This window comes from Paramisgurnus dabryanus, chromosome 11, assembly GCF_030506205.2.
Source record: "Paramisgurnus dabryanus chromosome 11, PD_genome_1.1, whole genome shotgun sequence".
Taxonomy (NCBI): Eukaryota; Metazoa; Chordata; class Actinopteri; order Cypriniformes; family Cobitidae; genus Paramisgurnus; species Paramisgurnus dabryanus.
In genome coordinates this window covers 4,909,857-4,926,392 of record NC_133347.1, presented here as the reverse complement: position 1 = coordinate 4,926,392, position 16,536 = coordinate 4,909,857, and the positions used below count along the sequence as shown (strand labels likewise).

The 16,536-nt window shown below is 40.0% G+C and overlaps 1 protein-coding gene across 4 annotated transcripts in view; it reads right to left on the bottom strand.

The window, feature by feature from the left end:
* The window catches only part of cux2b (cut-like homeobox 2b), a 194,298-nt gene that overhangs the window by 24,723 nt on the left and 153,039 nt on the right, over nucleotides 1-16,536 (bottom strand). For all 4 annotated transcript variants that reach the window (XM_065248261.2, XM_073816201.1, XM_065248259.2 and 1 more), the window contains 4 exons: nucleotides 2,883-3,023; nucleotides 1,785-1,923; nucleotides 1,071-1,138; nucleotides 917-983 (listed from right to left, as the gene is read on the bottom strand). In XM_065248261.2, coding sequence (XP_065104333.1) covers nucleotides 917-983; nucleotides 1,071-1,138; nucleotides 1,785-1,923; nucleotides 2,883-3,023 — 415 coding nt within the window. The remainder of the gene's footprint in view (nucleotides 1-916; nucleotides 984-1,070; nucleotides 1,139-1,784; nucleotides 1,924-2,882; nucleotides 3,024-16,536) is intronic.

Genomic DNA, 16,536 nt, shown 5'->3' with positions numbered 1-16,536 from the left:
AAAGATTGATTAAATATGTGAATCTCGAAGGTTGCACTAAACAAAGAAGGCTTCTCAATTAGACGAGATTTGTTTTAAGAGCACAATCAAAGAAATGTGAATCTGTCTGAAGAGAGCAGCGCTCGACATAGTCGCGTTTAAAACAACACTTTAAGTTTCTTGCCGTGCCACGTGTCTGCACCACTAATGTAAACGTGCCATCAGGGCGGAGGAAGAAAATGGTTAAGACCAAAAAAAATGTGTATGCTATCCGAAAAACATTCGCTTGAACTAAAAAGAAGACAAAGCAATAAACCTTTACGTTACAATCCTGAAGGCATTTTAGTGGTTCTGACTAGAAGGGATACAGCTTCGGCCAAATCTCATGAGATGTTGATTTAGGGTTAGGATTAACATGATAAACAGTGGTTCTGGCTAGATAGGATACAGCTACGGCCTAAATCCCGTGAAATGTTTAGGGGTAGGATTAAAACGAGATCTCACGAGATTTTGGCCGTAGCTGTATCCCTTCTAGCCACAACCCATTTTAGTGGGCGGCAATCTATTAGATATCACGGAAAGGTGTAAAGGTTTGCTTTAAACCCGAACACAGGACTCCAAAGAACAAACCAGACCAAACCAGACCAAACCAAACCAAACCAAACCGCAAAGCTCAATAAATGTGTGGGCATTCATGGACTGATTTCCAAAAAAAGGTAATAATAATAAAATAATATAAATACATTTTAATAATAAATAGATAAATAATAATAATAATAATAAAATAAAAATAATAAATTCATATTTGATTTAATAATAATTCACCTATTTAATGATTTACAACACAAACGCCACAAACCATCCATGTAGCTCGGGATAAAACCACAGACATCAAACCCAGAATAAAACTGTGGAATAAAGAGTTATGATTTCTTACTTTGCCACCATTTCTTTGTCGTATTTACACCTCATTTCCTGCAGGTCCGATCGGGCCGAGTTCAACGCTGTACAGACAGAGAAACAGGTTCAATTATTGACCTTTAACCTTACAATAGGCCTCAGATGACCTCACATTGTAATATGAATCTCACATGACTGAAGGGCTTTGATTCGCTCCTCAGCTTGGCCGGGCAGAGCCGTGTCTGATTCATGTTCCTCCCTGTGGAAATAAAGAGACAGATCAGATCAAGAAGCGACTGTGACCGACACAGAGAAATCACAGACATGGAGCAGATCTCAAAAACCCAACAATGATTTTACTGAAGCCCTTATTTTGTATTGGATAAAGTGGCCTTGACTTTGGACAAAACTGGGACGTTTATTCAGGTGCAGCGAGTGCTCATGGGAGTTGTAGTTTCCCAGTGTCACATTACGCATTATTTATAATTTCACATAACGTTTAAGAAAACTACAAAAAAAAATTTTATTTAACCAGCCAAAGTGGCTAGTGGGATTTGCTGTCTTATCCGCCACAGCGGAAATCCATCCGCATTTGGCGGGTTGGCGGGTGTTAATGTCAAGCCCAGAATAAGACATATTTTTAATGCACTTTTTCAGAAAGTATGGCATATCTTTTTATTTATTTAACAAACATCCTTTGTAAAATGTAAATATGTGACGCATGCTGGCAAAATGTGTCGGAATGGTGCTCAAAATGGTTTGCTTACAAATATTGCTCAAAATATTTTCCTTTGTGCTCAGCAGAACGAAAAAAAATTATTTTGCTTTGTTCCAACTTGAGTAAATTTTCATTTTTTAATGTGTATGATAATGTATCACCATCATTCATGTCTGTATTCACTCACCCGTTATCATGATTATGATGGCTGTTAAGCGGCGTGTCATCATCCTGTGTGTTCTGTACACTGTTTGGTGTCATCATATGGGACCGATATGTGGACGCCTGCCCTGTCTCTATGGTAACAGAGTCCAACTCACTGTCTTCTAAACACCATGATAAAAGTGACATTGATGTAGTCGATGTACTTGAATACTTATAAAATTGCAGACTTAAAGATATAGCGGAAGATTTTCCCGAATTTTTTAAAAGAACCACCCCTCCACTTAAAAAAAAAATTCACATGCACAACACTTGTGTGCACGAGAGAGAGCATGCACTAGCCTAGTTCTTCTCTTCGCTCTGTTTACTTAGTTACAAGTTGCTACTGGCATGGCTCATTGAGATGTCCAGAAAGGTAATTAAAACATCCTTAAAGTAGTCCATGCAACATCAGTGGGTTAGTTAGAATGTGTTGAAGCATCGAAAATCAATTTTGGTCCAAAAATTACAAAAATGACGACTTTATTCAGCATTGTCTAAAGTCACTGCAGTGACGCGGCTGACGTGTTATCTAGTGCGCCCCAGCTGTTTTTTTTGTGCGCCTGGGCTTCATTTACAGTCTAAGGGAGACACATTGTAAGTTTGGAAAAAAAAACTTTGCAAACATGTCTGAGGATAACACGTCATCTGCGTCACTGGAGTCACGTGACTTTAGTCTCGCACATGCACTTCACAACAGACGTGCTGAATAAAGTCGTAGTTTTTGTTATTTTTGGAGCAAAATGTATTTTCAATGCTTCAACACATTCTAACTGAACCACTGATGTCGCATGGACTACTTTGATGATGTTTTCATTATCTTTCTGGACATGGACAGTATACCATGCATAGATTTTTAATAAAGGGTCAACAAGCTCTCGGACTAAATATAAAACATCTTAAACTGTGTTCAGAAGAAAAACGGAGGTCTTACGAGTTTGGAGGGTGAGTCATTAATGCCATTATTTTCATTTTTGGTGAATTATCCCTTTAATCCTGACGCATTTGCATGCATATGAATGAAATTCAATGGAACGAAAAGTGTAGTGTGACCGCCCCTTAAGTGTGTGCGTTTGTCTCTAACCTGCTTTATCAAGGCAATGAAGAGGTCTTTTCAGGTGGGTAGAGATCTCCGAGATCACGGCATCACCATCAGAAGTCGAATGTTTCAGTTCTGCCAGACGTTCTCCCAGCGAATGTGTGGCTTCTAGCAGTGGAGTCGGATCTATACACACACACACGAGAAACACAAAGCTGAAGTACACATCCAACACTCTCACTTATTTAATTTAACCGCTTAAATCTCATTCCTATTTAAAACAATTTCCCACATCACACTGAATAAAGACCGCATCAGGCCCACCAAAAACCTCCAACCTCAGCTGCTTAACTCGCTCTCAAATACTTATCGAGACAAATCCAACAAAGTAGAGGAGGATAAAAAGTCACCCAAAAAAGAAATAGTATATATATATATATATAAAAAAGGTGAGATTCTTTAGCACAACAGAGAAGCTGTTTTGCAATGCATGTGTCTCAGCACGGGGCCCATGGGGCCAACTAGGAGGCTGTTTCTGCGCTAACAAGTCTCCTCTGGATCATTTGATCATTTAAATTATTATGCCAGGAATCCTCAGGAGGCTCCGCGGCTCTCCACATCACAAGGCTGTTTTTAATCTTCCGTCGTTCCTTTCTTCCCCTGAAAAAGTTCAGCGTCGCGCGGCTCACAGATGAGCCGTGCTCCCGTTGTGTACCTGGCAAAGGAGGTGACTCCCCGAGCCGCGGTGCGGAGAGAGAAGAGAGGCTCACGGGAGCCGAGCTGACACGACGAGAGGAGCTACGCTTACACACACACACACAATGAAGTCTTTCAAAACTCGAAAAGAACAGCAAAAACGCTTCTTTTTCCACAACGACCCCCGATGGCTTTCATCTCGCACTCTTTGGGCACAACGGGGGTCCTGATCCGCTCTCCGAAACCTCACTTCTCACCGGCACTAAACTGGAGACATACCGGATTTCTTCCGGGCCTCCACATCATCTCTAGGAAACGGACGTCTTTCGTCCTCTAAATTCAGGTCAAATAAAAAGTCATGAGGGGTGAGAGCGGACAGATTTAATAAATCAAGATGTTTAAAACAGACTTATAAATGTGGGACGCATACATACGGTTTGCTTTGTTACAAAAGCGCGCTGGATATTGCGTCAGTCACTTGGGACTTTGCTTTTAAGAGCAGTATAACCGCTTTAACGCTAAGAAGACAGCTGAACTTATGCACATAAACTCCTTCATCACCTTCTTTTAAGTTCTAATGATCAAACCCTTCAGGCTTTAGTCTCAAATGCAAGCAGCAATTCTTCTCAATCAGACGCTGAGAGTCAAACGCCGTGATGAGATGCGCGGGAAGCGTTCGTGAGACGGCAGAAATGACATTATGGAAGTGGTGAAATAGATGCACGATGCTGTTGGGAGCTGTGAGATATTAAAGTGTGTATTTGTGCATCTGAACGATCTGTCAGGATGCATTTAGGTAAAAATCAAACCACATTGCGCAAAGATCCGTGCTAATTTCCTAAGAAAGAAACCAATATTAAAAGTACTGAAAGTAAAAAATTTTGACATGCATTGTGATAATACCACAAAATGATGATTGAGAGATGAGAGTGAAAGAGATGCTGATAACAGGTGAATCTCAAAGTACACTGGAGAGCCATGTTACGATAAAACAATAATATATGAATGGTAAAGATAACTTTTCATTTGTTTTGCATTATACATTTATGAATTTAGCAGACATTTCACAAGACTTTTTTAAGATGTCAAGGTGTCCCCAGAGTACGTATGTGAAGTTTTTGCTCAAAATACCATATAGATAATTTATTATAGCAAGTTAAAATTGACACTTTGTAGTTGTGTGCAAAATTGTGCCGTTTTTGGGTGTGTCCTTTAAAATGCAAATGAGCTGATCTCTGCACTAAATGGCAGTGCCGTGGTTGGATAGTGCAGATTAAGGGGCGGTATTATCCCCTTCTGACATCACAGGGGGAGCCAAATATCAATGATCTATTTTTTCACATGCTTGCAAAGAATGGTTTACTAAAACTAAAGTTACTGGGTTGTGCTTTTTCACATTTTCTAGGTTGGTAGAAGCACTGGGGACCCAATTTTAGCACTTAAATATGGAAAAAGTCAGATTTTCATGATATGTCCCCTTTAAAGGGACAGTTCACTCAAAAGTGAAAATTCTGTCATAATTTCCTCACCCTAATATTGTTACAAACAAGTTTACATTTCTGTGTTTTACTGAACACAAAAGGAAGATATTTGTAAATGTAAGTAAAAAACAGAAGCACCATTGACTCCCATAGCACTATGGATGTCAGTGGTGCTCAAAAAGGGTTTGGTTACAAACTTTGCTCAAAATATCTTCAGAAGAACAAAGAAATTTATACAGGTTTGTTACAACTTGAGAGTCAGTGAATAATGACAAAATATTTATTATTTGGTGAACTAACCCTTTAAGTGCACTTCATCTATACAATTAAACAGCATGTGCATTCCCAAGGATCAAAATCATGTCATTTGTGTTAAAGGGTAACTAAACCCCGGGTCAGAGCCTGAGTCCACCCACTGGCAATATTTGAAAAATGCAAGAAAAGTGGGCAGACCCCAACGGAGATAGAGGGGACGAACTAAGTGTGCGGTGAGATTGTAACAAGGGCGTGGTGAGCTTGAACCTGCTTACGTCACGAGGCATTTTTTGGACCCAACATCCATTAAAAAAATTCAACTGCAGTAGCCACCGTTCAACCTGAAGAGGGCATCACTCAGACGTTTTTACACCATATAGTGTAGTATTGAAACACTTTATATCCAAATGTCAAAAAACTTACTAAAATCAATGAACAACACTAATTCTTACAGATCGTTAACTAAAAAAAAGTTGGTTTAGGGTTTAGTTACGCTTTAAGGGCTGTCACAATAATTAAACAATCGTCTCATCAAGATTGTTTGACCTCATCGCGATGATTTCTGATTACTGCAATGATTGCACATCTCTCTAAAAAACACAAGGGGGAGCTGCTGAACCTGTATTAAAGGGCGCTACCGGAAGGTATTTATTTACGTTAATACAGTTTTAAATATGGATATTTCTACAACAACACCGCGCGGATTACCCTCAGAAGACCTTTGTTTATCATCCTGGAGCCGTTTGGATTTATTTTGTGAAGGATGGACGCACTTTTTTGGACTTGAAGGTCGTGGACCCCGTAACATTACATTTAATCAACTGAAAGATCTAAAACATTTTCTAAAATATCCAAAAATGTGTTTGTCTGAAAAACGATGGACATATGCAACTCGGACAGCTTGGGGGTGAGTAAATCATGGGTTTAATATCATTTTCGGCCGAACTATCCCTTTAACGAGACGCTATCAGATGGCGCTCCTTAACTGACAGCATAAGGCCATACATTGCAAAGCCATTCAATACAGTGGAAAAAACTGTATTTAAAGAAATGTTAATAAGCAGTATGAACTGCCAGGTAAAACCTACATTTACAAAGCAGCAATTCCAAATTTAGGGAAGTGAAGGATGCTATTTTCAAGGATCTGTAAGGAATAGATTTGGTCCTATGTGGTTCAGTACTAACATGACATTAGTAGGATTGCCTACTACAGTATTTAAGGCCTGTTGTATAGTCAGTTTATTTTGATTGCATTTTTATTTTCAGTTATTTTTCAGACACTTTATGTTTATCTCTTATTAAGAATTTTCAGTTTTTGAAAGATATATTCATGAAATAATTTACTCCAAAGTAAACCTTTCAACATATTTAATTTAAATAATCACAACAATGTGTGAAAATTAAAAAGTAATAGAGGTAAAATTAAAATAATCTGTTAAATAATCTTAATCTTACTATCCATGCATTAAGAAAAACTACAATATAATCAACAGATATTACACAAACGCTTTAGGGACATCATGATTCATGACCCAAACCTCACCATACATCTAAATGTTTTGAGATTTGGGCAGATAACACTGAAAGTTATCAGTGTAATGTCAAGACACATCATCATTATATACAGGACTTGCTTTCCACATGCAGTCAAGGTCAAAGCTCACATTTAAATGAGCTGACATCAGACCTGGCATTACACAAAAATCACACAACAGTTTTTTTTGGTTGAATGATGGTATTTCAATCAATCACTTTAGTAAAAGAGGTTTACTGTAGCTTAACCGGTACAGCATTGCATTAATACTGCGAAGGACATGGGTTTGATCCCCATAATGAATAACTTGAATGCACTGTAAGTCACCATGGATTAAAGTGTCTGCTAAAGGCATAAATGTAAATGCGAAATGTAAGCAAAGTTTTTGAATAATGTGTTAAGAGTCTGGTGTTAATTTGTTGCTGTGGCACTAAAGGATATTTCTATGACAACATGTGCATTACGTTTTAAAGTTCACGTTGATTTTTCAGAGACTACAGATAATGTCAAACTCATTGTGTCGAACCAAATCATTGTGTGATTAACTGAAGCTAACAGCAGCTACGTAAGAAAACAGCTCAGAGAGACGTGAGGTTTACTTCGCTCAGACTGACGATTAACTTTAATGAATCTGTCCTTTACCGCACATCTAAATACTCGGCCCCATTTTAATTCCTTCACTAATTTTGTTATTCTTGATTGGACGTATGCCTTGAGGTCACATTATCTAATTAAAATCTGATTATCCTTATAGGCAAATTATAAATCATAATTAAAAATAAATAAATAAGAGAACTGGGGAAAAGATTCTTAAGAAGTGCACATATACATTTCATCCAAAGGCTCGTTTTTTAGTGGGTTATGATGACGTGTTTATATATAAAGTTATCAAAGTACACAAAGTTCAGTTTCTTAGAAAAAACTAAATGAAATAATCAGCAGTATTCATGGGTCAGTGTTGATTTTAGCATCTGGTCCGCGGCAGAAACGACTGCGCTTTGCTCCTCTGCGCTTTCGTTCCACAGTATAACTGCTATTTGTCTTTGCTTTACCTTAATTAAGATTTCCTGGAGGTCTGCATTCCCCCGTACCTAATAAAAGGAGACGCAAAACTCCTCGCGCATGATGCAACATCCCTCAACTTTACTCTCATGCGACGACCCAACCCTATCCCGCGAGCACCATCGATTTCTCTCTAAAGAGTGCAGAGCGTCGGAGACTTCAGAGGGGCAGCGGTTAAGTTACGGCAGCGTCGCCGGGGCGTCTCGGCGTGCCAACACGAGCAGGTGTGTCAGGGCGGTCTGTCTTGGCCCTGTCAGCGTTACACCATCATTAGGCAGCGCGGGCGCAGCGGGGAGCGGCACGCCGTCTCTCTGGGCCCTCTGTAATTACGCTCTGACATAATTAACCCAGCAAGCCCATTAGCCCAGCAAAGACTGCAAAAAAAGCTGCGCTATAATTATTTGTTGTGTGCATGCTAATGAGAGCAGCTGTGCGCCCATCGTACAACACGAACAAATTAATTTACAAGGCTCAGCTTCAAGGGTTTTTTTTCCTCTGCATCTCTCCACTACGCACTCCAAAACTACAACTGCATGTTTTTTCGAGCGTATCAAGTGGATGTTGAAAGTTGTCATCTGTAGATAAAACTAGTGCATCACGTATTTACCATGAAGCAAACATCTCTCCATCAAAGAATGATAATGAATGTGTCAATCATTCAATCAAAACAATATTTCATTGTAACGTGCATTACCATGTGATTTCATCATTGACATATCTCAAAACTCTGCAAAAGCAATTAAAAATATCACCGGATCTTAAGTGTTCTGCGAACAGCAATATTCAAACCAAAAATCTTTAGATTTTATTATTTTATATATACATTCAACATTTCTCTGAATTTGCCCTCGATGTTCGACAGTAACAGTAACTGCTTCTGTGGAAGCCTTGATGAAAGCGAGAGAACGAGGAGCAAAGAGAGAGAGAGAGAGCAAACTTTCCTCTCAAAGCCTTTTTTGTTTTAGCGCCGTCGTGAAGGACACAGTCTGACAAACATCAATAAGATTCAGCGGTGAAGTGTCTGAACGCGGCGCTGAGCCTCGGCTTCACTGCAGACGAGCGATCGCAATGAAAGAGGATGAATACAAACAAGAGGAAAGCTGACGCTCGGGTGAGAGAGGCCAAGTGTTTCTCTTTAACTCGAAAATACTATGAAAGCCGCTGGGGGAAGATGCTGGTAACAGGTGAATATCGCTTTCATATGGACTTTGGTGTTGTTATGAACAAAGGTCGGTGTTATGACTCAATATGACTCAATTCAATACAGAATATGCATTTGAGAATACATATATAAGCGGCTGAAGGATATAACACTAAGCAATTTCAATGGACAGTTTAAGATCAATGTGGTCACTTTACATGTGTGTGAATTTGGGAGAACAAGTTCACACATCTACCAAAAATAACACTGACAACAGCTGCTCAGAAAAGTAAAAGCTTTTATACGGAAAATGTACTGGCTGTTCCAAGCTTTATAATGGTAGTAAATGGTGCTTTTGATTTGAAGCCTTCATTTGTAAAGTTTTAAATATTGATTTTTTTTCTTACAAAATCGCATCGATTGCCTTTAGAAGGCTTTTATTAACCCACTGGAGCCGTGTGGGTTACTTCTGTAAAGGATGGATGGATTTTTTGGGCATCAAATCTAAAGCACCATTTACTACCATTATAAACTTCGGAACAGCCATGGCATTTTCTAATATAACTGCAATTGTGTAAGTCTGAAAAAAGATGATCATATACATCGAAAATGGCTTTAGGGTGAGTAAATCATGGTGTAATTTACATTTTTGTGTGAACTATCCCTTGAAGCGTCTGAAAAAGCCAAAGTATACTAGAGACGTCCGCATGCTGCCCAAAATTTGAGACCTCGTGGACAGCCCGCATACGACAGCACATGAAAATGTTGAGACCGGACACTACACTACAAACAATTACACAAAGGCAATAGTCTATAGACAGCGTTTGGACTCACACCATCCTCTTTTCTTCTTTTATTTTCACTTCTTCCGAGAACAGAAAGCTGTGAAGCATTTTTTGTCACCATAATGTTGGATTGCTGTTCTTTGTTTTCTTGTTATTTGTTCTAAACTTTGTTTGCAATGGTGGATCCACTATTTTTTTCATTTTTTTTTTATGTAGTGTAAATGTCGCCAATCTACCTAAGGTGACATTGGAGTAAAAAAATCTAAAGTTTGGTCTCACATGAAACCTTCATGTGCAGAATTTTTTTAAAGTTTAGTTTCCTGTGCTCACGTGAAACTTTCGCGAGCTCACGCGATAGTTTCACGTGGGTACGTGAAAGCAAAAGTTTCAGTGCACACGTGATAGATTCCAGCCCAGTCTCACGAAATTTCGTTATATAGTCACGTATTTTTTTGATTCTTTTTCGTGCTATTATCACGAAATTTCGTGTTTTTTCGTGATCGTATAACGAATTCCTGTTTTCGTGTGATTATCACGTATTGGTTACTCAACTGTTTTGTCCTATTTTCTTACCATTGTCGCTTCGGTTTAGGGTTAGATTTACATAAAATGACATCCCTAACCAAACCCAACTCTAACCCTAACGCCAGGCGACATATAAAAAAATAAATCAGAAAAAATAGTATAAACCAATATATAAAGTGACATTCTAATGCAAGCACCAAATCTAACCCTAAACCAAAGCGACAATGGTTTAAAAATAGGAAAAAGCAGTTGAGTAACCAATACGTGATAATCACACGAAAACAGGAATTCGTTATACGATCACAAAAAAACACGAAATTTCGTGATAATAGCACGAAAAAAGAATCAAAAAAATGCGTGACTATAGCACAAAACTTTGTGAGACTGGGTAGTAGATTCAGTTGCGCACACGAAATAAATTGCGATAGTTTCATGTGCGCAAGTGATAGTTTCACATGTGCACGTGAAACTATTACGTGTGCACGTAAAACTATTGCGTGCGCACGTGAAAATATTGCGTGCGCATGTTAAAATATTGCGTGCTCACGTTAAAATATTGCGTGCGCACGTTAAAATATTGCGTGCGCACGTTAAAATATTGCGTGCGCATGTAAAACTAAACTTTATTGAATTTTTGCTCCATGTCCCCTTAGGGGCTCCGTACGAATCAGTGCCTGGTAGAGTAATAATTTAAATAAGAAATCATTTGTTTTGTGTACGTGTTGAACACAGGTAGCCGTGGTGAGTATACTTGGAAAGCTGTGCGGACGCGTGCGAGCCGGATGCGGAAAAAGGTATACCCGGCCTTTAAGATGTGTCCAGTCATGATCAGTGTTTTCTAAGGCAAGCATATCTTTGTATTGCTTATGCATGATTAGTGTTATAGGCAAACTACAAATCCTTTGAATTCAACATCTGTGGTCAGATTTAAGTTTACATTAAACTCCATTGACTTACAATGGAGGAACCCAAGTCCTATCTACAGTACAGACCAGAATATAGATTAAAGAATATAGACTTCTGCATAAAAAGCATGCACACAGAGAAAGGTGATATATGAACACACACACACACACACACACACACACACACACACACACACACACACACACACACACACACACACACACACACACACACACACACACACACATTTACTTCAGTATTCTCCCTATGGGGGTTTGCTCTTTAGGGACCCATTGGCCAAGCAGCACTTTTATGAACATAATGCATTATTAAACATCTCCAACATCTCCTGGGCTTTACTGTTTATTACTGCTCTTACAAATCATCAGTACATAATCTCTGCCGGCCCATAGAGATCACACACACACACATAAAGAAACACACAGTCTTAACAATACAACGCCCAGAGTGTAACCACCGATGAAACATGTGACATTGAACATCTTTTTTCCCAAAGGACCTCAAAACCGTAAACAACAAGAACTTGGACCCTGTTTCTCTACAGGAACACCTGTATGTATATACATTGCTTTCAGCGGTGTAAAACTAGGGTGTTTTAGTAAGTTACGAAAGTTTGTCAAACTACAAACTAACACTTCTTACAGAACCATGAGGATCACACATCTGAAACCATCAGAAACATTTAAATCTCATCGTCTGAATTAATTGCTAAAGCAATATTAAAAACATACTTTTGTGCTTAAAACGTTCTTTACAGCGATGCCAATGAAGAACCATTTTTGGTTCCTCAAAGACCATTCAGCCTAAAATGGTTCTTCTATGGAAACATAAAGCACATTTATTTTTAAAAGTGTAACTATAGTCATGTATGGACCATATAAATCATCCTCTTTCATTGCCCTGTAAATAAGCACTGATAGATAAGCATGATTATAAAAAGCAAGTTATATCAGGGCGAGTTTTATTTTCAGACCACTTTTACCTGCCGAAAGTTGAAGCAGTAACCACCGGTCACCACTAGCCAGCACTCTAACACTAACCTTCATAAGAGCAAACGGCACATTTACATGGCAAACAGAGCCATCAGAGATCTGACTAAAGTCCTCTCCTTCAATCTGGTCTGTACTCACCGATTTCCTCAAGATACAAAACTCTCGACTGACATGAAAAGAGCAAGTCACCGCCTCAGGGGTAATGAAGGAGACAGGGGTGGGGGAACGAGAAGAGGAGAGGGGGCACGAGGGGATTATGGGTACAAAAACACAGGCAGAGGTAGAGCGAGCACCCGCAGCGACTGTCTTACGGCTACGCCCCTGGCAACAGCCCTCCGCAGGTGAGACCGATACAGAAAGATGCTTTTGAGTGACAGGCCGGATCTCTCTCTCTCTCTTTTTTTCTCTCTCTGTACAAGTAAGGAGGAGGGGGGGTCGCAGTACTGGAAAGGTGCTTCTCTAGAGGGTCTAACTTTGACTTCTCGAGCTAAGTGGATGCAGAAATGGAAAGCATCCATATGACCGCAGGGTATGAATATGACTGCGCTGAAAACATACCCACGAGCTGTTTATTTACAGGGGAGATATTCCACAGTCACAAAGGGATACGGATTCGGAACGTGAAGCAGATGGTCCGTTAACAACATCAGGTGCGTCGAGACCCTCCCAGAAGAGCAACCTGCGAACCGCGAGGTGTTCGGCATCGTACAGCATAAAGAAGCGACCGCGCGATCACAGAAAGTTGCCTTTCGTGGAAACCGACAAAAAAATGTGTTTAACTTACAAAAGTAAAACAGTGTGATTTCAGCGCCGTGCTGCCACGCACACATTTTTACGTCTCGTGCATCTGTTTTACAGTTGTTTTTTCCGCAATTATACGCAGCTGAACGATCAGGGATTAAGTAATTGCTGACAAAACAGGAAAAGAGAGGAAAAACATTAAAGCATGGAAACGGGGAGCCATCAGATCGCTGGGTTTCTGTCGACATCAGCCACATAGACAGAAAGACGCACACAGAGAGAGATTAGCATGTAGACGGTAAAAGAAAGACATCAGCGTTTTCCCTTTGCCTCCTCCAGGAATGAACAAAATAGATAAACTGATGAACAGCGTGTTTCTTGTTTTAACCATCAATGTGTTACAACAGCGCTCCCAAGACTCTAATGTCTAATAGGAAGCCATTTAATACAACACACATGGGAAACACTAAGACTGTTCATTTAACTTTACTGATAAGTGTTCAAATTATAAACTATTGCGTGCGAGGTCATCTAACACTACACACATCCATAATAGTATAATCAGACTTATTTTGGCTGAACGGTTCACGCACGGAGGATAACCTGAGCCAGTTTACTGTCCTTTATCGCACCTGGAGCAGTTCATTTCTCATGAGCGGAGGGGGGTGACCTTGCTCAAAGCCATGGGAAGAAACAGATTAATAGGTTTCTGTAGACAACCGACTCCCCTCCTCACAGATGGCAGCGTCTGTCAGGGGTCGATACAGATGAAAGCGTAGCTCTCGTTGTCGGAAGGTGAAGCGCCGGGTCACGTTCACGTCACACAAGGCCGCAGCTTTAGGCCTTGGGCCGCGTTTAGGTACTGTGACCCATGACAAATGTCCTTGTGTGAACTGTACCAGACAGGTGCTAAAGGCGAGGTTACCCGAATTTCACCTGCTGCGTTATTTGCTAGGCCATTTTAGATAAATCATAAGAAAAAAGTGCATCAACGCTGTCGTTCCACACTTTTATTGACAGCAATAACAGAGATGGGTTCAAAATAACACAAAGCACATGAGCACCAAAGCTCATTGTTAAAGCTCCAAACATTAATTGTACCTTTAACAAATATCCTAACATTTTAGTGATGGTTATTTTTATCGAGTTTGTGTGTGTTGAAGAACGCGTGGCTTTGGTGCTCAGGTGGGCGACACTGATTCGAGTTATGGCATGGTTTGCACGTTACATGTAGAAAGCAAAAACATTTAATGATTTTAGTTAGAATTAAAATCATTGACAACTCATCCTTACCTCACATTTAACCAAAACTCTTTGATTTTTTGTGTATAAGTTAAAGGTGGGGTGCATGATCTCTGAAAGCCAATGTTGACATTTGAAATCACCTTAACAAACACGCCCCTACCCCAATAGAATCTGGACCTTCTTTTCATAGACCCGCCCCCCACACATACACATCCAAGGCAACAAAGACGGTTAGTAGACACGCCCCTTACTGCTGATTGGCTACAAGTGTGTTTTGGTAGTCGGCACGACTCCCTTTTCCAAACTGTTTTTCAAAAATCACGCACCCCGCCTTTAAACTCCACCTACCTGTGATTTACTTTTACTCTCTGAATGTGAGATAAAAGATTTACGAGGGCTCCCTACTGAAAAGTCCAGCTAAGACCAGCCTAAGCTGGTTTGTTGGTTTTAGCTGGTCTTGCTGCATATTTTTAGCTGGTTAAAATTTTTTAGCTGACCAGCTTGGCTAAACTGGTTGGCTTGTCTTAGCTGGTTTAAGCTGGTCCTTCCATCCTGGCAAAGCTGGTTAGGCTGGTCTTCTAGCCTGGTCAAGCAGCCTAAACAGCTAAGGCCAGCTAAAAAATCATCCCTATGAAACCACCCTGCTACACCAGCTTAACCAGCTAAAACCAGGCTGGAAGGCCAGCTAAAACCAGACAATCATTTTAACTTGGTTTTAGCTTGACTTTGTCTTCTTATTTTGTTTTAAAGACTCTACCACAGTACTGTTAAATTGAATATATATACAAAAATACTGCCCCGTGTTACAGTAGGGTCTTCCCTACTGAAAAATGCTTGGTGAGCTGGTTTTACCTGGTCTCCCAGCTTGGTTTTAGCTGGAATTGCTGGTGTAGCAAGCTGGCCTAGCTGGACTTAGCTGGTCAGGCTGGAAGACCACATGACCCACCAGCTTGACCAGCTTTGCCAGGCTGGGAGGACCAGCTTAAACCAGCTACTGCCACCTTAAACCAGCTACCAGCTTATGCTGGTCTTAGCTGGGTTTTTCGGTAGGGAAGACAGTTAAAAAACTGTACGCTTTACATATATTTTTTTTGTTCAGGTTGAATTCATGACCTGTACCCCCTGTACCACATGGCACAGTAGTAATATATATATATTCAAGTTAACATGCAGTACTGTGGTAGAGAAGAACAGAGTCTTTAAAACAAAAATAAAGACGACAAAGACAAGCCAAAACCAAGTTAAGCTGATTGGCTGGTTTTAACTGGCCTTCCAGCGTGGTTTTAGCTGGTTAAGCTGGTGTAGCAGGCTGGTTTCAGAGGGGTTTTGGGTGATTTTTTTTAGTTGGTCTTAGCTATTCAGGCTGTTTGACCAGGCTAACCAGCTTTGCAAGGCAGGGAGGACCAGCGTAAACCAGCTAAGACCAGTTTTTCAGTAGGGTTAGCATGTACAAGAAACAATTTAGGGTCTATATATAAAATTTAACTTATAAAATTAAGGTAAATTGCCCTAACGTGGGACACAGCATAATGTGGGAGACCTACGGTTTAAAAGTCCCACAAAAATACAATAATGCCAATGAAACTACAGTAAGGCATCACAAAAAAAACATAACATGACCTCTTAAAAGTCCAGTGATTCATGAGGGTGGAGCAATCATCAAATAGGAAGTCTGAAATTAAAAAATTTCCCACATTAGGGCAATTCACCCAACTTCATGTTTCAAAATTATTATTGAGGGCTTTTCAACTATGATTATGTGATCATAAACGCCAAAATGACTTCCTTGAAATGAGCATTGTACGCAAAAAGGCCCTTTGTAAAGAGCAAAAAATGCATCTGTAAAAATGCACCTAAAACTCTTTCCCTGCAGTGCCCTTCACAAGTACAAAAAGACCATTTGGAATTGGCCCAATATATATTGAGAATGAAGGAGAGCTTTAAAGTCAGCTGATCTAACATCAGCATCTGTTACCCAGTCAATGAATCTGTACACAATAGTGCCATCAACTAGACCCCATCCTTACTCTCCTGTCTTATCATCTCTCCTCCGCTGTAAACTTCACCATCAATCCACTCTTTCAGTCTTTAACTATGTGTTTGTGTGTGTGTGTGTGCGTGTGTGTGTGTGTGTGTGTGTGTGTGTGTGTGTGTGTGTGTGTCACGGTCACCCTCTGGCTGAGTTCTGATTGGCCCACTGAAGTAAACAGAACCTGAGCGAATATGGACCCACATTGAGAACTCTGGACTATCTGGTTATTTTATTCACACATGTATCACATTAAAAAAAGGAAATTCTTGTTTATTTAAAGGGG